Source organism: Lingula anatina, chromosome 1 (assembly GCF_051362555.1).
Source record: "Lingula anatina isolate TDL-2025a chromosome 1, LinAna3.0, whole genome shotgun sequence".
NCBI lineage: Eukaryota > Metazoa > Brachiopoda > Lingulata > Lingulida > Lingulidae > Lingula > Lingula anatina.
Genome location: NC_141767.1, coordinates 18,222,637 through 18,247,692, shown reverse-complemented (window position 1 = coordinate 18,247,692; position 25,056 = coordinate 18,222,637). Strand labels below are relative to the sequence as shown.

General features: G+C 35.3%; 1 protein-coding gene and 1 long non-coding RNA gene across 3 annotated transcripts; one reads left to right on the top strand and one right to left on the bottom strand.

The window, feature by feature from the left end:
* The first annotated feature begins 1,770 nt into the window (after window positions 1-1,770).
* Window positions 1,771-19,471, top strand: LOC106153983 (spondin-1-like). Of its 2 annotated transcripts, XM_087000264.1 has the most exons (18): window positions 1,800-2,734; window positions 3,353-3,456; window positions 5,544-5,701; window positions 6,023-6,099; window positions 8,692-8,820; window positions 9,264-9,421; window positions 9,919-10,069; window positions 11,137-11,243; window positions 11,605-11,779; window positions 12,533-12,664; window positions 13,523-13,900; window positions 14,229-14,408; window positions 14,664-14,750; window positions 15,508-15,687; window positions 16,685-16,993; window positions 17,391-17,462; window positions 17,791-18,009; window positions 18,546-19,471. In XM_087000264.1, exons 1-17 carry the CDS (start codon window positions 2,530-2,532, stop codon window positions 17,994-17,996), a joined length of 2,808 nt encoding a protein of 935 aa, XP_086856390.1. In that variant the 5' UTR covers window positions 1,800-2,529; the 3' UTR covers window positions 17,997-18,009; window positions 18,546-19,471. The 2 variants fall into 2 exon arrangements, with proteins under 2 accessions (XP_086856391.1, XP_086856390.1); XM_087000265.1 differs by lacking the exon at window positions 15,508-15,687 and having other exon boundaries at window positions 1,771-2,734.
* Window positions 19,472-22,815: 3,344 nt separating this feature from the next.
* Window positions 22,816-24,828, bottom strand: LOC106153980 (uncharacterized). Its single transcript, XR_001237472.2, has 2 exons — window positions 24,728-24,828; window positions 22,816-24,379 (listed from the first exon to the last, which is right to left on the bottom strand). It is a non-coding gene; the product is annotated as an uncharacterized LOC106153980 (long non-coding RNA).
* Window positions 24,829-25,056: the final 228 nt, after the last annotated feature.

Genomic DNA, 25,056 nt, shown 5'->3' with positions numbered 1-25,056 from the left:
TTTTCCAGCAAAGTGCACAAAATTAATACCTGGAGACGACTTATTGAAGTGAGTCTTCATTTTCAACCTGATTTTGACTGGGCCTTGAAACTTTGGCGGACTAGTTTTAGAGTTGGTGGCCATAAATTTTGGAATTTCAAACGTCTGTTTATATGAAAAGATCGGTCAGGCTTAGAAAAGTAAAATAACCAACAAGAAATGAGCGTTTTGGCAGCAGTACATTTTGCACACCCCAGCTGGGCTTGCAGACAGATGATTAAATAGTTTCGTCGCCAAGGCCAGAGAAGGTTCTAAATGAAATTTTCAGAAGCAAATCTACAACAAAAATCACTTTCATTATTATTCTTTGTGTAAATTTCCAAACTGACTGATAACATTTGACTGAAATGGAAGCAGCGTGTTCGCATATTTCGCGGGAACTTCCTTTGCAGCAAGTGTAAACTAAAAGAAAATTCTATTTGAATTCCCCATTTTCTTTCCTAATTGCCTTGTATGATTGTCAAAATTGGTTGCTGATTTCCCCAGGGAGTTTGTGGCCATGCTTCTCTTGTAAAGTCACGGGGGTGTCGAGAAAACGAAGATAAACGTATGCTTTTTTCCTTTCAATTGCAAAATCCACATGAGAACAGCAAAAATGTCTTCCGTCTTTTTTCGTACATTTTTTCAATTTTTTCTTTATCACCAAGGAATGCTATATCCCAAACTGTTGAGAAAACTGATGTTTTCAGCTTGTTAACTTCTTATTTTTACGTAGTAAAATCTATCGCCTATATCTATATTACGAATATATCTCAAAAACTTGAAACTGCCCCTGCATGTAGCCCGACCAGACGCTTGTCACTCGCAATAAAATTGGCTTACTTCTGACCTTTAGCTTATGAAAAGTTCCTGAATCCATTTCAAATTGAAAATCCTGTTAGTAGTAAGAGATAAAATAGATGGCATTACGCAAACTGAATGTGTAAATAATGCCTTGATTCATCCCTTCTGGTTACGTTACTGGTAAAATATAAACTTGCAATACCATTGGCGAGGCGTAGTAATTAACTTTCTCATCCACGTCAAGCAAAAAAGCACTAAAATTGGAATAGGGGTTGACTAAAAGGAATCCCCTCTCCCATTGTTTAATATATAGGGCCTATATAACACGTACGCACACTTGTTTCCCGCCTTCCATCTCAGGATAAACAGCAGGAGTTGAAGATAGAGGGTTTAGCCAGATTGAGGGGGCTTCGTTTTTGTCTATTTCAGCTTCACTTTCCACTTGTTTCTTAAATGTGAAGTTCACGTGCACCGAAGAGATCTCAAGAAATTGCAGCGTTTATATCTGAAAACTGGAGAATCGACAGGATGGAAAGTCATGGAAAGGTCGCGTCCACGTCCTTGTTGAAAAAATCACTTGTGTTATGTTTTCACAAGAAGAGGATAAAAACGATTTTATGAATATGTTTATCTAAACAAAAATATATGTTTTTCTGTTAGTGTCACGAAAAAAATTAATGGGGACCAGCAGAGAATATGACTTAAAAAGTTAAAGTTTTACTCAATAATCAGACACATTTGTAATCAGAAAAACGCGTAAGACCTATTTTCATCGAGGACGTGTACCTTTTCGTGTTGTCTTTCCCCCTAAATGATGTTTAATATTAGGCCTCCTATCCGCGGTAGTCTTTGGCCTTGGATTTTGAGAAAAGGTCCCCCATCTACCCTGTATTCCTACACTCTTTTAAAACGAGGGCGTCAACCGGTGTCGGGCTTCGCGTCAGGCTTTTCTCTAATTTTTTTCGCCAACAATTTAAAGAAAATAGCACGTTTTTCTTTCTCTATTCAAAGTCAAGTACGTTTAGCTGACAGAAGCTATTTTACAATCAACGGGATGAAATGCGACAAAAGAAGCCACAATTGAAAAGTAAAGCGTAGGCCTACAGTCGTTTAGTTCAGTGCACTCCTCATTCAAGCAGACGACGGCTCGTTGCCTGTTCAGGCTAGCGTGGAGTGTTCATGCTTGTTAGGAACCAACAACCGAGGGAAAACTGTCAGTAGTCAGCATGATGTGATTACTGCCAAGAAATGCAGTGAATACGAGTCATGTTTATGAGGATGAAGCCCCTCGCAAATAAAATTAACTGAGATAACCCATATACACTACCAGAATATGAAGCTGTTGGAATGTTTTGCGGGCATCTGGTGCGGTCGCCGATTACTGCGCTACACCCACGTGATATTTACTAGCCAAAACGATTACTTGTTACCGCTAACATCAAATGGTGTTTTATGCTGATAAACTTATAGTTACGTCAATTTTCCTGTTCTTCAGACCACTTAACAGGGAACAATGTCCATGTTGTTATGGGCATGTTTTGCGCATTAACAGCAATTCAAGAGGGAGTGATATTGACGTAAGTAATAGCCATTGGCGGAAACTGGGTCAAACAGTTGTGTGTGCGGTGAGAGAGGCACGCAAAACTTGAAAGTTCTGTTAAAATCAACACATCTTCTAGCTGTTGGACTTATGAGTATTTTACCGATATGATATTGTGTCACAGAATTTGTAGATTATTACTATTAACTTTGTTGGCAATATGTGGCCTCGTGACGAGTGAACCGGACGGCTATTGTCGGCGAATTCCCTCAGAAACAAGGGCCAGCAGAACTCCGGGAGACAACGGCTTTAAAATACGAGTTATTGGAACTACACCCCATGCGACGTACACGCCTAACAAGAAGTACACCAGTAAGTGTAATTAAACTGAAGAATGTTATGGTTTTAATGTAAATAAGATTTTTAGGACTTATTTTTTCATCGAAGCTCCTTACCAGACTTGAGTAATGAAACCACAGAAAGCAGGGGTGTAGAATATGTTTATTGCGCTCATGTGAAAATGGGCCCGATTCTTATAAGAGTCTTCATTAAATGAATTTTTTTTTATTCCTTGACAATTAAAAAATATTTTCATTGGTACTGTAGTCCAAAGAGGTTATTTGTATTTTTGGTAATAATTTTATGGAATGATTTTACATATGGCATACTGATAAAATATGTCAGAAAATGGATCATTGTGTAATATGTAACAAGATATGTCAGTTTAAGACGTCTTTCAGCGCTGTCGGTTTGGCATGTTATTTAAAACTTCTCCAACAGCCCAAATCTTTTTTAAGATTCCATTTATAAGATATTAGTTTGTCCTTTCAATCAATTTTTACTCCTTGTCCATATATTAAAAACTTAATTAAAGAATTAAATGAAATAACCAACTTTTCGTAAGCTGTAGGGATATTTAATGAAATTAAAATTAATGAAATTGAATGTAAATGCAAAATGCATAGTTTACATTTCACTTTTGTCTTTCAGTAACATTAAATGGCACATATCCCAGACAAAGACTTCTGGGGTTTATGCTTGTTGCTGTTCCCAAGAATGCTAGGGATGAAAATGTCACGATAGGAAGGTTCCAGGTTAGTGCTAGTTTTGTTGGTATTTTAGGAACTTGTGCCCAAGTGTCAATCCTTTTTGGTCAGAAAAATTTGAAACATGAATCATTTTTTGTGGTTTCAGCTTTGGTGCATTTTTTAAATGCATCAGCCTAGAGATATTTCCTGTCAGAAGCATTTGTGTTTTTCGTTTTTAATTGTCCTCAAAGTCTGATGGTCCAGTAATGATGACAAAAAGATTTGATGTTACACATTATCCGTATGATTTAGCATTCAGCTCAATATGTATACAGTAGTGTCAGTTCAGCTACCAGTAAACACAATAGTAGTTGTATATTGATATTTGGCAGATAAATGGCTTTCTCAATAGGAGGAATCCTTGTTATATATATGGTGACAGCCCTTCCCCTCCCTAATTTTTCCGTTGAGTGATCTGTTGTCTGTTATTAATGTGGGCCTATTAGCACCCACACAGAGTGAGTAAACATGTAGTGGTAATTGAGCCTATATAGCACAGCAGTGGAAAGGTATTATTATCTATAGCCTGCTGGGCAGAGTTAAGATGAAGCCTCTTTGTACAAATGTCAGGTGAGGTGGTGGACTTCACTCTGCATGGACAGCAGTGTCATGGAGCAACAGATGGATTTCAGACACTGGATATGTGCACAATTTATGAAAAATGATTTTGATTTTCAGTGAATGGTTTGGGAGTGGGGATAACATATTTAATTTTTTGTTTTTTACATACAAAAGTTTTTTAACAAATGGAAATGATCTGTCAAAAGAAAAAACTCTTTACACATCTCCTGATTTTTTTGCTTTAAGGCCTCATTTTAAGCTATACAGTTGAAACAAACATTATAAGACATAATATACTACTTTTACTAAGTTCCCCTGTTTTATTGCTTTTTTAAAAATTGTTCTTGGACATAAACTTTTTTGTAAAGACTCCTTAAATATTCCTCTAAACTGAAGGACAACTGTTCTGATGGCTGACAGGTTATATTTACTGACAAAAAATGGAGAAGAGGGAATGCTAGGGATTTTGTGTTAAAGTATATTCTGTTTTCTTTGACATAATTATGATCTACCATTTTGCACATTATGATTCTTGTTTCGGTATTGTGTTATTGCTACGTCCTTTGTACATTTTGTGTTATTACGTATGCAGTATAAAGTTTCGCAACATGTCAGTAAGATTTGATAGGCAAGTTATTATTGCCTTGAAAATGAAAAGATTAACAGTCTTTTGATATATGAATAATCAAATTTCTTTGTTGATTTGTATGTTGGATTGTAAAAAAGAGAAAGGTGATATATTGATTTGAGTTGCCATGTAAAGTAATGACAAAGAAACCTTAGCCTTTGGACCAATTATACTTCAAAGAAATTCTGGAAAAATTATTGGATTTATGATTAATTATGTCCCATGCTAGGTGTCAAAGATAATAAGCCCATGTATTAGGTGTAAGCTCTTTGCATTTTATAATGCTCTGTAGACTATAGATTATAGATTGTTACCTGTTTTCCTTTCAAAACCACCTGTATAATGCTACCTGTAAGTACTGTGAATCTGATCATATTATTTCATCTAATCAATAGAAATAAATCTTTGTCAAAACTTTTTATAATAGGATTGCATGGCAGATTTCCAAAGACTGTCTACAAGCTTAATACCTTATAATATTTGTACTAAAGTGCAGCCATTATTTGCTTAATATTTATACTAAAAATGTGTTTGATTTTATAATGCATAACCTGTTCATTGATAAATCTAGTTCCTTATGATAAACATATGAGCTTGCACCTGTATTTATACAGGTGTGGCTTGTTTCAGGCAAGCATAGAGAAAAATATGATTTTTGCAACTAATGAATATGAAAATATTTCTTCTGAATGGTTAATTTGTGATTCCACCCAAAAATCTGTTTTACAGTATATTTTAACCTATGTTTTGGAATAAGAAATTGCAAAAAATGCCAACACATACAGCAGCAGATAACATTGTACATTAACTGCTTCTAGTTGAAAAGTGAGTTAGTGAAGTTTATTGAAACAGAATTCTGTGCATCAATTTTAAGTTTGAAATATAATGGCTTCCTTTATTTCAGCACGTGAGTGATCATCTCACAAAAAGTCACGAACGCTGTCCAAACATCATCACTGACCGCTACCCTGGAATTATCGATGACAACTATCGCTACCACAAGATGGGGGTCACTGTCTTGTGGACAGCACCCCCTGCTGGTAGTGGCTGTGTAGAATTCAGGTAGGTATACAGGGTTCAAAAGTACTTTACAAGTGAGCAAGTTTCAAATTGTTTACATATTTTTTATAATTAAACTAAGAGATACTAACAATTGTTGTCTTTTTTCCCCAAAATTAGACAGAAATTACACAAAATCTGCAGGTTGCTTAAAACCATCTTTATGAATTTTGATACTTGTTACCTGTAGCCCACATCTTAACACATACAAGCTAAGGATTAGGGGTTGATATCAGCTATCTGCTATGAAGATGGGCTCTAAGTAACTATACCCATGAGAACATGGCTTTATTTGTGCTTTATATGTTTTCCTTCATCTTCCAGAGCTACTGTTCAAGAATTAAAGGACATTTGGTATAAAGATGATGGGGCACTTACTAAAGAAATATGTGAAGACACAGGTCGGTGATTTATTTACTTGGGCGGATGGGACCTGGGGCAGTGGGTGAGGTGTGAACTTGGGTAACACTTCAGGTGCCAACTCTATGTTTGAGGAGAATTTGTTTGGAAATAATCATGTGCCGCGGAGCAAGCTTATGCTTAAATTTAAAGTTTGACCAGGTGACTCCTGATGAACAGAACAAAACTAAAAGTAATAGTTAAACATAGCAAAAAATACTCCTCCCACAGTTTTTTTTTGTTGGATATGTATACTAGCCAAAAAAGGAAAAACAAATTTATTTTATGCATATGGCTTTATGGTTTTATGAGTCTCCCTTCTCCATTCTTCCACCAGTACCTTAACTCATGACAGTGGTAGGCTATGGCTGGCAGTTATGATGTCATCTGCCTAGTTCATCACTAGCATGCTCAATCTGAGACATGTCTCATCTCAAAAAGAAGTCTCCATCTGCTTTTCTGCAGGTATGCTTGTGCTATCCTGGCAGTATGGGGACAGGTGTTGTCCTGCAGGAGCAAGCGTAGGGTTGGGTGTTGATGCATAAATGGCACAATCACCACGAGTTCTGTCTGGAAATTGCCACTTACTGTATACCTGCCAAAACCATAACACTGTGCTCGTGGCATAACCCCTGTCCAGATCAGCTAGCCGTGACATGATGTCACCATGGATTACAGTTTCCTTAACTTGATTTTTTGATTCCTGTGTCCTCTGGCATTGATTGTGGACAACTGAATTCTGCAAGACTTTTGTCCTAGTTTGTTTTCAGATGAGATCTGATGTCTGAAAATCTAAAGCCAGCCATCATTTGAAATCATTTATGTGTATCAGTACTGGCCTGCAGAACTGAGATGGTGTTCTGTCACTGAATATAGTGACCATTCTAATGTGTGCATATTTGGCCATTTTGAAGCACTGTGGTCAAAATGAAAACTTGCATTTCCTTTTTTTTTTTTTTTTTTTTTTTTTTTTTTTTTTTTTTTTTTTTTTTTTGCAAGGACATATTATTATGTTGAAACTGACAATGAGGTCCAGCTTGAAATCCTGTAAACTAACTAACTAATATTTTTTTCTTGTCAAAGCTATTATGTAATTATGAGCATTGTCTTGTTTAATTATCTTAATAGGATGTAGCTCAGCTTTTTTCCTCATTAAATCATGAGATGTAATATGTGTACATATTTAACAGAGAGAAAAAAAGTCATTTGAAATCAGAAGGAACTTAATCATAGCAATTATTTTGATTGATCATGCAAATTGTTATTAATGCAATTTAAGCTTAGCTACTAGAATTTGATTTCTCTGGGGATCTAAATCTTGACTAAGGGGACGGCAAAAGTGTACGCTAGACAGAGAAAACGTCTTGTGCATTTTAAACAGTCCGGAACAAAATAACAAAAGTCAGCTGCAGTTACTTGGTACTTCTTTGGCATTCAGCAATTGAACATCACTGACTTAGACACTGTCAGTTTGTTGCTTAAATTCCAAAAAACCTTCCATGGAGGTGCTGAGCATGTAAAGAAGAAAATTCACTGTGAAACGTTACAGCTATTCAAATCATTTTTTTCTGAAAAATTTAAATGTGGACATTTTACTGTGAAATCTACATGTATGTTGGCATAGAGCCTAGAATCAATTTTTAATTCTGTGGGGACCTTAACCTGGCAAAAAGGACAGTTCATTCAAACCCTCTGACTATCCGGTATGAATTGTACCCCCTTACCCATAAGACAAACCATGGGCCTGAGGAGAGATGTAGTCTTGCCCAAAGATTGCCCTTGTTCACATCTTTTGTAATCTTATGCCTAATATTTGTGAAACAAAGACCATTGGTGCCTTTTTCATTTTGCTTGATTAAAATGCCATTTAATATAATGTTACAAGGAATAATTTATTTGAAAGTATTAGTTAAAACAACTAAAAACATGCAACATGAACATGCATGGGTACAGAACTTAAAGAGCTGTATCTGCAGTTTATTTAGAGGTACATGTATTTTGATAACTTTGTTTTCTCTTTGTATTCTCAAATGACTCTCCTTTGTTTTTGCACATGGAGGCATGCTGTAGTACATGTGAATTTGACCACAATTCTTGTGTTCTTCCCGGCAAGAACACCAGGCCCTTTGTTACCTAATATCCTTGGAATTTGATGAACTTGTAGCTTGTTTTCCACCATATTAGCTTAACACACTCCCCATGTTATTCTTGCTGTACTCAAAACCATCAAGCTGACAGAAACAATCTTTTCCAGAAACAGAAATAGACTAAATGGTTGTAAACATATTGGGTTTCTAGGCAGTTCTGTCAACTTGCAGAATATTATCCCCTCTTTTTGCTTATAGCCATGTATATACACAACACTTTGTCTATGTAAATCTATCACTAACTTTTCTCTGGCAGGCAGTCTGAAATGAAAGAAAATATTCACTATGTGGAACTACCAGTTTTAGAAAACTTCCCTTCACCTATTTATACATGAACAAGGGTTGTCTTACAGAATTTCAGATATAGAAAAAAAGAAAAAATATGATGTTGAGATGAATGAATTTAATTTAAAGTTCACTGAAGGCTATTTTTGAAATACAATCCAGGTTCTTCAAGATCTAAAAGTGAGAAATGGCCTGATAATGGTGAATGCTGTGCCTGTGGGACGGCCAAATACAGGATGACCTTTCAAGGAAACTGGACTAGACAGAGACATCCAAAAGATTTCCCAACAGGTAATTACCACTTTCACACCTGTCTGGTTTGGTTTTAGTCTGTGTCATGCAAGGTGAAATGGTCAATGAGTCTGAATTTCTTGGCGAAACCAAGAGATTGAACACCTGTCAGATAGAGAGACAGGTGTTGACTTAATTGTTACTAAATTTAAGAAGTATCTGCTTATACCAAACACCAAGCATTAAGATACTGAGGAAAGGTGTTTATTTGTTAAATGATGAACATGTAGAATATAGGATTTAATGGAGAAAACCAAAATTAAAAAGAAAATATAAAAGAACATGTATTTGCTTTTTTTTTATTTGATCTTGTTGCATTAAAAATAAAGCTTTAATAAATGCATGATAGATTTTCACTTTTAGAATATGGTTTGTTATATGGTTTTGTCACAAAATTTAAATTTATGGAAAAAGTCATCCTTCTGAACCTTTCTTTTGAAAAGGTCACATTGCCAACCTCATCCACTGGTCTAATCTGATTGGGGCAACCCATGGGCCCAGCTACAAAATCTGGCAGTTTGGAGATTACGCCTCAGAAGCAGTGAGATGGGTCTGTGAATATGGCTCACCAGGAAAACTAGAGACACAATTCAAGCAGCATGTAAGTTGATGTTACAAGAAGATTGCTGAGATTAAGTGACAGTTTGATGGCTCTAGAGACATTTAAGAACAGAGCCAGTGCATTTTAATTGGGTTCCTGCTAGCAGACATTGACGTAGAAGCATTTAATGGTGAATGGAAGTGACCTTATGTTTTTTTTATGGCATGCAATATGTTAGAGTGAAAGAATAAATTGACACTTTACATTAGCCACTTTTATTCCAGCATCTCCTACATGTACCCCTATTTGTTGTTTGAACAAGACAGACAATAAAAAAAAAACAACATTCTTTAATTGTTACAAATTTGCTTATTTGATCAAAGCATGCACATTGTATGGCCACATTAAATTTTTTAAATAAAATTCTGGACAAATAATATAATGAAAAGTATATGTTGGTAATCTAATAATAGATAAATGAATCAATTATGTTACAAATCACTTTTGGTGTCAAAACCTGTCTTCAGCTTTACAATCAATTTTATTTTATTTCTCAGAGTTCAGCTATTCGCACAGTGATCAGTACCCATGGATTATGGGGAATGAGTAACTTGATGAAGCCTGTCTCAGCTCATTTCAGTGTCAGTAAGAAGCACCATTTAATGTCAGTACTGACCATGTTTGGACCCAGTCCAGACTGGTGTGTAGGTAAGGCTGTGAATGGTTTACAATTAAGAAACATACACCAAATTGTGTAGTAAATTTGTTTTCATTTTATGAAGTGGGATATTGATTGCTTTCCTCTTTGTTGACAACTGAAACCTGATAGCTGGTTAGATAGAGCCTGGCTTGCCAATTATGGGTTGTATGGAGTTGTGTCCTTAGTTACATTATGGAAAATTCTTGCTTTTATTCTCAGTTATGGTTGGAATCCTGAGGGACGTGTTATAGGAGGTCATGTGTAACGTTGGATCTATATTATGAACAAGGGTTCATCCTTAATAACACATTTGTATCCAGGGATTGAAGCTCCCATAGTCATATGATTTTGTAATCAGTTGTGGACAAAAGTAATCCAGTCAACCATACTGTAATCTGCTTGAGCAGAAGTATACACTATGAACCATTATGTGGGATTTGTTCACACAAAATCTGTCTCACATCATTGATTATTACTGGCCTCTATGGAATATGTAAGTCTACAGAATGTCATGTTATGTAATTTTCTCCAGTATCAAGTTCTTTACAAATGAAGAGAGAGAGAGAGAGAGAGAGAGAACTATTTCACTCATTTGCAGCCTAGAGCTGTAGATATATGGCAGTAGTAGACATGCAACCATGAATAATTGAAGCTTTCAGTTATTCCTGTCTAAAGATGAGCAGTGTTTCATTCAGAAATTTTATATCATACTTAAGACTTTTGAACAATCAAAATCTTCAGTCAAATTGCATAGAGGTTAGGTAAAATAAATGACTTTTATTTTCGTAGCCAAACTTCTTATTCAGTCAATAGTGAATTTAATATATGCTATTTATCTTGACCCCCAAAAATGTTTAGAAAAAAGTTTTTATTGATGTGTCATGAAAGTGTATTTTAAGTGCAGGATCATATCTGCTTACATTTTCTGTTCACATTGATGATTTTATAAGTGCTTGTTATTATTGATAATGTACTGGTAGGTTTTGATAAGCTATGATACCATCCTTTGATGCCATAAATCCTGGATGTCTGTCTATAACAAATGAAACCCCCTGTCTTGAATCCACTATTTCAGGTGTTCCCAGTCTGAGTTTGTGCCTCCCTAACTGTACCTGGGCAGGGGACCAGACCATTGACTTGTATCCATGGGATGCAGGCACTGACAGCGGGATCACCTATGCTGTAAGTAATGGAAGCTGAGGCATGAGCTGGATGTTTTCGTGATAGCACTGCTCCCTTATTTTTTCGTATGTCACTGTACAATGATGTAAGAGAAGTCGGACTTTTAAAACATTTGAATGGCATTCTGCTGAATTTGGTTATGTGAATAACATATCAGAAGTACTGTTACAATATTGCTTTCTTGATGATAGATTCACTGCATAGTGGCCTAAGAAAAAAACATCAAAGTGCATGAAAGACTTATTTTTATCTGGCAATTTGAAAAAAATTAAAAATACACAAAAATATTTAAATACAAATATGTAGATGCAAAAATACAGTGTTTTCACTGTGGCATTATGCACTACACAACCTGTTTCAGTCTCCCAACATGAAGACTCATCCTCAAGAGAAGATCCATAGACTGACCAACACCTACCCAGACAACATCAAGTCTCCTTTCTATGGCCTGTATCCCATCAAACCTCTGGCACAGTTACACATCAAACGCCTCACCCCAGCAGCTGCCCCGGGACAGTGCACCAGTGATGAGGGTGGTATGTAACTGTGACTCTCACACTTCAGCATTTTGTCCTTTCTGATACAACATAACTTTTATGTATCCTCCATCCTGAATAACAGGGGCAGATCCAGAGATACTTTCTGACGGTCTTCCAAATTATCTTTGTTGATGCATCCTACATTTTTGACCATCTCCTGACAGAAAGTATTAGATGCCTGTCAATGTAAACTTCGGACAGCCTCCTGGAAGTCCTAGAAGACAGCTTTCATCCGCCCCTGAATAATACAAGATATTATTTAGATAAATGGCAAACACGATTGATACTTGGCCAATAAAGGCTGCTTTAATGTATGCCAACACAAGGTCAATTTTACCTTGACAAGGCAATCAGAAGAGTAATTCAAGTGATAAGAAAAGTAAATTATACCACTGATCAAGATTTTGTGGTAATATGGTACATAAAGTCAACATATTTAGGGTTACACATTACTTATCTTATTACTGTATTACATCTAAATTATAGAGAATAAAACTTTGAGATCTTTGAGACTGTTAACTTACTGCCTTGTAGGCATGCCCTCAAACACTCACCACATAAAGCTTTAAGTTGGAAAAGTTAAATCGCTGATCGTAAATTTATATTATACCAGAAAGCACATTTTTGACACAGCTTTCACATTCAACTGGATAGCATTAGTAATTGGAATTTTAAAGTTTGATTTATGTTAACATGTTTTAACTGCCAAGATAAAAAAATGTCATTTCTAGTTTTTACTTTCTTATGCAGATGAAGATCCAGGGATTGGCTTCCTTGATAGAAGAGTGGAGAAAAAGCACAGAAAACACCAAAGAAATAAGAACAAGGACAGAGACAGGGTTTTATCAGATGAAGAACAGAAGCAGATGATTATGAAAAAAGGTAAAAGCAGGCCTGAAATAGTTGGTTATTTAAAGTTGCATGTTTTATGTTTTGAAGTGACATAAAGTGGATATGTACTAAAATGTTGAAAAATCATTTACAATAGTTAAAATATGCTAATAGGTTCAGATGTGCTTACAATTTTGATGAATTTATTTGTGCATGTTTATATATGCTGCTATGTTTGTTGCTTGGCTTGCAAGCTGCATATACCTGTGGATATGGGTATGCAGGTAGGATGTCTGGATGGGGCTATTGTCCTGTTGTGTGGTGTCCTCTTGGGTGCACTCGTCCTTTAATGTTGTAGTTGTGACTTCACATGAACATACTTGGGAGTATATACTTGAAACTGAAAATACCTTACCTTTCTGTATATATGAGACTGTGAAGTACTATTGAATTTATGGCTCTTAGTAATCTCTTGAAATAGATTTTTTCATACCTTGTTCGACACTGGTCTTTCAAATTAGATTTAGATTTCCCCCTCCCTCCCCCCCCCATCACAGTTGCTAGAAGGATGTACTTTAGAGCACTATCCTTTACCCTTATCAACCAAATATTACCACTGTTTGTACTATAGATAAAGTAAGAACTCTTGTTGTGTGATGCTCTTTTGCATAAAGGCATTTTGCTTAAAAATGCATTGTAAACTCATGTGAAAAAAGATTGTGAAAAGATGGGACGTCAAAACTGATGGCTAAATTTAACTCAATAAAATGGCGTTTCTCACAATATTATTTAAGTAATAGAGTATATCAAAACATCAATTTAAATGTGTACTGAAATTGGAAAAAACTATTAAGAACTTAATTTGGAGATAATCAGTATAATTGGGAATTATAATTGATTGTATTACAGCCATGATGGAAAAGTGTCCACTGTCAGAATGGGAAGACTGGTCAAAATGCAGCGTCACTTGCGGCATTGGCATGCGTGTACGCTTCCGCAAATATCTCAAGGACGTGACTCCGGCTGAATGTCAGGATGAACTGATGGACAAGGAAGAGTGCCTGGGCTTTGAGAACATCTGTAATAAAAATGACAAGTGTGCTACCACGAATTGGTCCCAGTGGTCCCCCTGTAGTGTCACCTGTGGTAAGGGGGTCAGGGAGAGAACACGCATGTATCTCAAGCCAGAGATGGTGCGGAGATGTTCCAAGGACATGACAGAGAGTGAGATGTGTATGACTGAGATTATGGACTGTAGGAAAGCTGAGGCCATGCTGGATTATGCAGGTAGAAAAAAAGGTTTTGAATGAAATGCTTGGATTGAAATTATTGACTTCAATTTTAATTCAGGCATCCAGTAATTAAGGCTTTCTCTCTCTAGAATTTAAAATTTTCATAATCTTCTTGCAAATGAAATCATTGTGTCATTGCCCCATCATCTTGAATATTTGTTAAAAATCATACTTAAAGTTGAAGCAAGTTGTAATGTTTACTTACATAACCTTTTGTTTAACTTTTAACCAAAATCGTAGTTTATGTAACAGTCTAGATCTTTTCCATTCTGCATTGGAAAAAAGAACTTAAAAGATTGTATAATTTTCTCCAATTCACACAGACATATGTCAAAAGCCCTACGAAGCAGGCAGATGCAAAGGGAGTTTTAGGAGATGGTACTTTGATAAGGACATGCAGAAGTGTCTACCTTTTGTCTATGGGGGTTGCCGTGGAAACAAAAATAATTTTGAGACAGAGGCTGAATGCAACCAGAAATGTTCGACAGTGATGCAAGCAAATGGTAATGAAACAGTTAAATGTTTCCTGTTAGCTTTATTTTGAATATATTGCAGCTTATTTAGCAAAAATTTCAGATGATAAATCCTTTTTATGATAGGTATATGAACTGTTTTAAATCTTTCTCAGAATATTGGATTTTTCACTAGAAAGTTCGGTATTTCACTTGAAAAATTATCATGGTTGTTTTCATGAATTGAGTGTCCTTAAATGTGGTATTGACAAATGCAGCATTATAAAAGGCTTTTGCCATTTACAGCAATCTTGATGGCTAAAAAACTCATGATGCAGTTTGGACTCCAGAATACTTCATCAGATTCTGACAGGAGAGGTCCTACCACTGAAGGTAACAGTGAAGTGCTTATAAAACCCTGTAATGCGTGGCAGGCCTTTATGAAGCAAGAAGTTACTTTTCCTGGAAATTTCAACACCAAGGCATACCATATCAAAAAACTATTGACAGGGTTTCAGTTTATAAACTCATTGTTGAGTAATGGAGAAGTAGCTTGGTGAACTTCACATATAACATTAAAAATAGAAATTTAAACTTTTGTAATTGCATGTTTTGGATAGGATGTACCTTGGTGATGAAGGGAAAATCATTGTTATTTCCAGGTAAATTAATTTCCTTTACTAAGTAAGGTCTAACACTGCATTGGATGCTGGAAAAAGCAGAGTGACAGTGTAATGTTACATGTTGTCTTGTTTTCATTATCTTAAAAAAGTCCTCTCGGTGAAGGTATATGTCAAAGATGTTAATGTTTTTTAGTCTTTATAGAAGTGTTCCACTTCTTACTTGTTATCCTGTATAACTAATTGTCATCACTTCTATACTATTTCAAACTGCATTTTTATAAACTTCTGCACATTGTCTTGTATTATATGTCATGTTCATAAGTGGTACCTCAGTAATATGGATCATGTAAAGCTTCATAAATGGATATTAATTTACAAGATATTTTTAAAAAATCAATTGTTTTCTGTAAAGTGCAGCCTATGTAAAGTATTTCTGTAAGGTCCAACGTTACTATCCATGCCCAGACTGCTGAGGTACCACTCCCCTTCACAACCTTATAGCCCCCTGAGTGTGCCTCCCATTTCAGAAGTGTGTCTGGACCTTCCTGATGTGGGTCCCTGTTACGGGGACTTCCCACGGTGGTATTACAGCTTCCCAATGGGGAAGTGCCTGCCGTTTAAGTTTGGTGGGTGTGGAGGGAATAATAACAGGTTCTTCTCACAGCCGGAGTGCGAGGAGAGATGTGTGTCTGCTATGGCTGACAAAGGTCAGTTATCAAGACTGGACAGTGGTCTCATGTTGCTGTTTATGTAATTATACACACATACTTGTGCATGCGCACACATACACGTACACACATAGTAGAGATGTATAGTATTCATTGTTACTGTCATGGCAAAGTCATTGTGTTAGACTGTGATTAATGAAATTTGCATGGCCAGAGGTAGAATGTTGTTTAGTCAAACGCATAACAGAAGTAAGTGCTAGGCTGGGGCTACTTGAAATGTGCAACAGAATGATTTAATATGTAGTTGTAATGCTATGCAATTTCGCATATGCTGCTGAGTTTATTTTTCTTTGGCGTGGGGGAGAGGGGAAGCTAGCATGGAAACTAAGGAGACGGGGAGAACAGTTAAAATGTGGCTTTCAACCATGCTTATTACAGTTTTTAAAGTTGGTGAAAACTTTTTTAAGTTCTTTGGCATAAGGGTGTATGTGGACAGTAAATGCAAAAATAATAATAATAATAATACTATGCTTTTTGCTATGTTTCTGCTTATTGTAACAATATGAAAGATTGTCATGCTCTTACTTCAGTTAGAACATTCCGTGGTTCTTTGTCTCTGCAGTGTGCATAATATAACATCTTACCAGTGTCTCTGCTTTGTGTAATGTTATTTGTGATCTGCTGACTCTTAAACTGGCTTTATGTTTTGCACGTTACAAAGAAATTATTTTTGTTTCAGGTTTCATTTATTTTTTTACTGATGACTCACTTGTAGCTAAAATTAGGAGGCAGCTCCTGATAATAAAGAATTGTTGCTTTTTGTAAAGTTTAGATTCAGTTAGGTTAGTTTTGAGATTTTATTGAAGTATTTTATTTGCTCATTTGAAGAGATTCACATTATATTAACATCATTGAATTATAGCTTATTAAAACACTAAGTGATAACAGTAAATTGAATGAAAGATGTTTGCTTTGATCCACATCATTGACCTTTGTCACTGGTTCACTGCCAGATAATTAGTTCTGTCTGTTACAGTTGCCATGATGGAAAAGCTGAAAATGATGCAGGGGCAGCAGCATGGTGGAGGAAGTGATGAAGAGATCCAGGCAGCCATGATGGCTAAAAAGAAAATGATGCAGCAGACAACAGAAGAAAATGAGAAATCAGAAACTGATAAAATCGACTGCATGGTGACACAGTGGACTGAGTGGTCACCATGCTCTGTCACATGTGGCCGCGGGCGAGTGACACGCTATCGGATGATCAAGGTTCAGCCTGAAAATGGTGGGAAAAAATGTCCCAAGAAGATGCGACAGAGGAAAAAGTGCAAACATAGGAAATGTAGTGAGTATTAATAGTATACTTGATTAATGAAAAACAGCAAAACTTTATTCGGTCATTGACAGTTGTTGAAAAGTTGAAATATCATGTTAAATTGTTTAATGTGAACTCTCACTGACATTTAAATTGAAGTATTTGATAGTGATTTGGGTAAAGCAATGTAGATGCAGATATTATTTTTCTATTATTTATAAAATGAATACAGCTGTTTATATAACCAGCTTCTTTGTTTCTGGACTGACTCTTTTCTGACAAACACACCAGTTCATGTGTTTGTTGGAACTGACTTTATTGACCTTATAACATGTTACATATCAATGTGCCAGGGTGCAGTGTTAAGTGCTACACTATCTAGTACCTTAGGTCTGTAAATACATAACACTTCTGGTATTTGTTTCAGGCAAAGGGACCCATAAGACAGACACTGGTCATCCTGAGAAGTCCAGTAGAGTACAGCCTGTACAGAATACACGTAAGCTTCATAATTAGTTCACAATTTGTCACAGGTTGAAATATTAAATTGGTGTTAGATACTTACGAACACCTAATGAAACCAGTCAAAGGCTCACAAAAAACCTGATTCTGTCAATTTTTTGAAAGTTATCGGAAAGTGGTACAGATAAAAATAGTTATGTAAAGAAATAAGAAATAAATTTATTTAGAGATTGATATCACGTGACAGATTGAAAACACTGTGGAACACAACTAAATGTTTAGAATAATTCACACAGAATATGACAATTCGGAAAGAAATACTGCAAATATCATTTACTTGTAGGTATTGAATGTTTTATTTTCAGAGTCGAGTAATGAGTTTCGTAAGAGCACAGAGCGTGTAGACTGCGTGCTGGGAGGCTGGGGACCCTGGACGCCATGTGCCAAGACATGTGGATATGACAGCATTCAGGAGAGGTCAAAACATGTCCTTGTCGAGCCCCAGAATGGAGGTAGACCCTGTGGACCAAAACTACAGAGGAGATACTGTAATTTACAACCTTGTTATTAATAGGGCCTGAAAGGTGTGTATTTCAACTTTATAACACATTACAACACCTTGGAGAATGTATCTTATCTTAAAATGATTTAGCACTCAGCATGGTTTCTTATCATATACTAACAGCATCCCAGTAGTTATGATGATCAGTACACAGACACAGCTAAGACACTGTTAATCATAATGTTAATCTATCACAATGGAAAAAATAAAAGAAAAAAGGAACATTCAATGAGGTGAAATGAACAGCATTTAATTTTTTTTTAGTAAACCAGTGCTATCATATTTCACAGCACATAAGGAATCTTGCATACTGCCACTCCTCATCCCACTCTGCATATTACTTGTTTTTATTCAGCACATTGATGAAATTAATGTAGTTTTACCAAATCCAAATGGAGATAATTCTTTGCTATCTTGATCTTGCAGTAAGTTGATACATGGAATACATATTCAACGGATATGGTGAAAGCTTTTTAGCACATACAAGTTTTCATGTATAGTTAAAAACTAAATATGAAAAATTATTTGATTTAAAAAATCACTTCTTTTTTTTTTTAGGAAAAATAAAGAAGGATAAGTTGAAACCAGACAGTGGATGATATTGAGGAAGATTAAAAGAAGAATTATTAAATTTTATTATTAAATAAGTACTTACAGACTTTCAAGCATTACAAATATTCGTCCAATGGGATTCTTTTTTGTACTCATTTCTACTTAATAAAGGGCATTTGAAAAAGAATTATCATTTTAAAATGTCCTGTATTTCTTTTGGTATGGTGCTTGTCGTTGACATTTATCGCAGTTTGTGTTCTTTCTATTTCAACTTAGGTCAAGGTTGGGACACTACTTTCACTACCACTCATAGTTGCCATTAATAAAATACTATTACACAGTTTTAGTATTACTTTTGTGCTTTTAACTGATTGTCATAAAGGATTTTATTACTTACATTGTTTATATAAGATATTGTTTACTTAATATGTACATATGAGTAGTGAGTTGTGTTATGAGTATTAGACAAAATATTTAGATTGTTAAAGAAAGAATGTCAATAACTTTTTCATATATTGAACAAAGAAAGGTATTGTTAGGTAACCTGTTGAGTATTTTCAGAGAGATCCATTTTACTGAACTATATTGTACAGCATGGCACTTTAAAACTGAAGTAAATCGGTATGCTTCTATTTTTGAAAAATCACAGTGTAATTGTTATTAAACTGTGTATATTGCATAGATTATGTAAGTTTGTATCACTATCAAGTTGTTACTTTTCTAGCATTGTAACTTGTGCACAGCTATATTTATATACACACAGTTACTTTATTTCTTATGTTGAAATCCATAGACGCTCTTCCCCTCATTTAAAGAAAGAAAAGAGGAAAATCTAGAAAGGAAATATATATTTGAAAGTAATTTGTGCGTGCATCTTTTTACGTAATAATTGCAATTTGGAAACCACTGAGAATAAAATTTATGAATTTCTATCCTAGTGTCAACTGCTTTTAACTTTGGTACAGAGTAAAACCTTGTTAATCAACAATATTTTTCTGAGAAAAAGTATAGAATTTTCGTTAAGAATGCGCTATTTTATGGGTCTCTTTGGCCTGACAACTTGGGGGGCCCCCCTTCACACTAAACTGCGACCCATGTGCGTCCCTTCTTCGACTAATACTACGGAAATGCCAGGTTCTCATGTATTAGCGGCTTTTACGTTAGGTATTTCAATTTTGCACGTATAGCTAGATCTATCCGTCGTAAATATACAAGGACCTTAAATGGAAATATAATTATCAGAATAGTCGAGGGAACTGCAACTGTATATCCCTTTACTCAGAAGTGAACCAGACCATTACGATTACCATGACAATAGACAGGTGAGCGTGCTCTCCATCTAAACCAATGATCGCCCGACAGTGCCGAGAAGATTCAGTGTTAGGTCTCTGCGTATTCAGCCATGAGGGATCGCAAGATACTTCTGACCGATGGATTAAATTATATTATCAAGAATTCACGAAAAACAGATTCATCATTTTATGTTAAACTATCGAAATCACATAGTTTCGCCTTCCTAATGAGAACGATTTCAAGCGCAATACTCCTGAATGAACATGAGCTGTACCTGTTATAATTTACATAACAATAGGTCGCTCACGGCAGTGCGACCCATCTTCATAGTCACTTGACAGTAGGATCCCGTGAAGAGAAGGCGCATGGTTGGGTGTGGTGAAGAAGCTAGCAACATTTGGTGTTGGAGCTTTGTCACGTAAGTAACATTTCTTTACAGCCAAGATCTAATTGCTTCGTCCAATTCAGTAGGGTATTTGTTTCACTATCAACATCAGTTTTGAAATCTTCAGTCAGTGTTGTAAATGCCTTCTTTTGCGTTGTACTATTCAACTAACCTCATTTGACGAGAACACTGAAACGTACGTTCGATAATTTGCTTTAGAGACTTAATTTTTTTCTGACATATTGTCATCGTTTCTTCTTCATGGTCACTTGACAGTAGGATTCCGTAAAGGGAAGATGCATGGTGTGTTGAAGCCGCAAGTAATGACTCTCATTCAGCGTTGAAGCTTTGTCATGTAAGCAGCATTTCTTTTACAGCCGTCTTTTAATTGCTTTATTTAATTAAATAAGATATTTGTATCACTATCAACGTCAGATTTGAAATCTAAGGTACTTGTTGGAAATGTGTACTTTTGCGTTGTGTTATTCAACAAGCCTGATTTTATGAGAACACGGAAACGTACTTCCAATAATTTGTTTTAGAGAATCTTTTCTGAAAAGGAATTGTAGTCTTAATATCTCCATTTGTATTGGTTCATTAAATTTTCATGCAATTTATCAAAGAGCTCCATTTTCTAACATTGGTCTGTTTTTTTTTCTGAGAAATAGGTGTACTCCATTCCTTGAAATTTGTTGAGAAATATTTTTTCGTCCTTGAATTCTGGTTCGATTTCTTTAGATTTTTTGTCCTTATATGCGTCCTTATAATATCTATATTAATACCATATTTAATGCCTTAAATCTTAGTGTAAAATCATTTACATTGGAGATGCGTACCGCCATTAATGTTTGTTTGTTTTTTCAGAACTGCCATCTCCTTTGTCAAGATAATGTAAACTCCGTCTGACAGAAGCCTGCCTTCGCTCTCCGGATTTTGGAACATGGCACGCATGCACGCCCGCCGGCACACTTATTACGATTAGAACAGCTATTTGGTAAAAAAAAAAATTCTAGACACTTTAGCTTTGGAGGGGGGTGGCATTGCAGTAGAGTAAATGCAATAATGTTTGTTTTTTAAGTGTTTACATTTCTAAAGTTTAAACTTAAACGTTGGAGTGCATTTTTCCACCAAATAGCAGGTCGAATCTTGAAAAAAATTGTTCAATAAAGTCGATCAACTGTTGTTTAATTTGTTACTATAATCCACTTAGTCGAATTCAGTTTCTTTTTATAATAGCATTTTTTGAGTGACGAACAATACGCTTTCAGTTTGATTTGAAATACTGGATTAGAAGTAAAAGAAATCGCATTATGAGCCGAATTTTCAAAACGCCGTCCAATTTTGGATTCTTTTACAAATAAGTGCTATGCACACATTGAACAGTTGAAATTTACCTAAATCTCCCAATTATCTATGCCTACGTATTGTGATCGCCCTTCCAAATATTTCTGCTTTCAAAAGGTTGATGGTTTTTCTTCCTATTCTATAAAACATTTAAGAATAAGATTTTTAATCCCCGGATAAACTGACGAATCCTGTAGAAAAAGACTGAATGTGCCCAACCCTGTTTGAAGTCGTTGTAACCCTTTTAAATTGTTTCAATATTTGACTCTGAGAATCCTCTAAGGAGCGCTATTTTTATATTTTAATGTATTTACATTGCTGTATTTAATTCATTTCAAAAAACATAATTTGAGAAAATGGAAAACTTTACTTCTACATTTTCACGTTATGTCTTCTTAGTTTTCTGTAGATTTATTTGGTGACTCGTTTTAATAATTTGGTTTAACAGTGTATGTGAAATTTTCGGTATCGATTGAATCTGCATTTCGTATAATTTTTTGAAAAACATTGTTTTTTGTCATATGGCGTGTTTTTACGTAATATAAACCTTTGAAAAAAGTTGAATTATTTTGTACGTTCTGGTTCTGTCGTTAAGTTTTTTTAGTATTGTTTTGTGATAAATGGATAATAGAATTGATGATAAATAAACGGTTCAAAGAAATATGTTTGGTATATTGGAATGACAGTATGATTAATATGACTGCATGGGACGAGTCCAATTAATTTAAGGGGTGTCAGATGGGAAGGACCCATTCGGTTCAAGGGATGTCAGGTGGGGAGAGTACATTTGATTCGGGGGGTGTCAGGTGGGGAGAGTACATTTGGTTTGAGGGGTGTAAGGCGGGAAGAGTCCATTCGGTTCGAGGGGTGTCAGGTGGGAAGTGTCCATTTCATTTGTGGGTGTCAGGTGGGGAGAGTCCATTCGGTTCGAGGGGTGTCAGGTGGGAAGAGTCCATTTGATTCGAGGGGTGTCAGGTGGGAAGAGTCCATTTGATTTGAGGGGTGTCAGGTGGGGAGAGTCCATTCAGTCCGAGGGGTGTCAGGTGGGAAGAATTTCATTTGAGGGGTGTCAGGTGGGGAGAGTCTATTTGATTCGAGGGGAGTCAGGTGGGACAAGTCAATTTAATTCGAGGGGTGTTAGGTGGGAAGAGTTCATTGGGTTCGAGGGGTGACATGTGGGAAGAGTCCATGAAAAACAACTAATACATGTTTTCTTTTCATTTATTTTTCATAAAAAAAAACAGCGACATTGAACAGTACCAAATTTTAATGTTATGCAAAACACTAAACAAGTTAATACAAAATCAAATATCTGCTGAGAAGTCTTATAAACAAAATCAAATGACTGCCAAAACTATCCATCAAACAAGCAAGCAAACAAACTACCAAAATATATCTATTTAAGCAACCTTTAGTAAAAATGTTGAGAAATATGGGCGTAAAGGCAACATATCAACAAGGGGATAACATTTGGAAAAAGATAATATTGCATTTTTTTTAGATCAGAGGATGTCAACTTTTAATACAGTGAAAAATTGATTTAAGATTTAATTTAGCAAGAATTAAAATTTTGTGTGGTTATTTACTACAAATTCGCGTAGGACTCAAAAATAAAACTTTCAGGTTAACTTTTTGCAGAGAATACGAATTTGGAAACTTTTTATCAACCTTATTTATTTATTCATTATTCTCGCGTTTTTTTTTTTTCAAACTGTTTAGTAGATAAAAAAATCCTGAAGCTTTTAAACATTGAATTCTGCGGTAGAAGCTAGGAGAGTGCCACAGAGACATTAACGATATGCAAGCTGCCACACCCGTCATTAATCAAGACCGCCTTTGACCGGCTCAAATTTCCTGCTAATTATTAACGCCATTTAAGTGTGTTCTGAAATAGCCTGTCCTGTGTTCTCTGTGTGTTTGACCCTGTGTTAACTAATGTGCAGTGCAATATAATAGAAATTTTCAGTCAAAGGCACTTAGAATTCTGGGATTCCTTCTTTCAACAGCGCTTAGAACATCGAGAATGACAAGGATAAGTTAAATCATCTTTTAACCGCCATATTTCATTAATGTATTCGTTGTTTAAAAACTTATTTTGCAATTTCGCAAGTTACTTGCTCTCTGAGCAATTTCAATTCTTTTTTTTTTTTTTTTTTTTTTTTTTTTTTTTTTTTTTTTTTGCGTGTGAGAATGAAAAATTCAGAAACTGTCGAAAATGAAACTGACATAAATTTAAAAAAAAAAAATTAAAATCAGCCTAATAGGTAAGTGATAGCAGGGGAAATTAAGTTTGTTCAGAGATATGTTAAAAACTATAATGCTGCAGAACAGAATTTGGAATTAAAAGGAAACATTGCAAAGATAGATTTGCTGAGGAAGAACATTGAGATCTGTTCAATGAAATAGGAAAAGAAAAAAGCTGGTTTATAAAAGCATTAAACAATTTTTTGTGTGGTTTTTAACCTTTAAAAGACATTTTAATATACAATGGGTCTAAAAATTGGGCATATTTTTACAAAGCCAGTTTTAAAACAATTTTAATTTAAAAAATTTCATGAACTGTTTATTTATACATAAACTGGGTTTGAAAGTGCTCGAACAGGTACCATTTTAGTATAAGTTTCCTCCAACGCTGGTATTATTTTGATCTCTATTTTCGTCATTATTGTCACTATCATAGGTTCATATTGAAATAACAAACCACAGAAAAAGAATTTATTCAGTTTTAAGATAAAAAACGAGCGTCAGGTTCCCGATAAACAAACAACTGATCAGGTTTCTTGCAGGCGCATGGTGTGCACTTTCTCGGATGGTGCTTCTAAAATATAAAAATAATGGTTTAAATTTTCTGTTAAATTCTTATGAATGGAAAGGCTATAAAAGTCAACTTGTGTAAAGAAGAAGATTTAATTGTAACTTATGAACCAGAACCCTTTACCATGGATGCAAATTAAACTAATTATGTGCATTTTTTTGTGAAAAATCTAGTGAAAAGTCAATGCGTGGCTCTGGTAGAAGGTATGTACAAGTGAAAATGTACACTAAACTACAACGTGATAGCTATATAAATAGGGGTGATAGATGAGAGAAGCCGTTCTTTTACCAGAGGCTTTTTGGATACTGCGACCAGTGCAAGGATGGTTTAGTTATAATTGAATCCACTCACGTTTTGTATGTGTGTCCAAAATTCAGGGTCCAGGCCGCTAGAACCGAAAAAAGGTTGGGATTGAGCTTGACTGGCGTCAAATTACCAGTATGATCTGAAATGAATATATGTTGTTAAATAAGTTATGACACTTACTATGGAATTTTATATCATTGAATTGATATGCATTATGCGTTTAGGGGTAATGATTTATTGAAGATCATTTTGACGAATTTCTTTTACGGCAAACAATAAAAATAACTGATAAACTATGTTTTTACAATGCAACCACTAATGGATATTGTAAATATATCTTGCATAATGTGGATAAAAGTACGATCAAGTCTTTT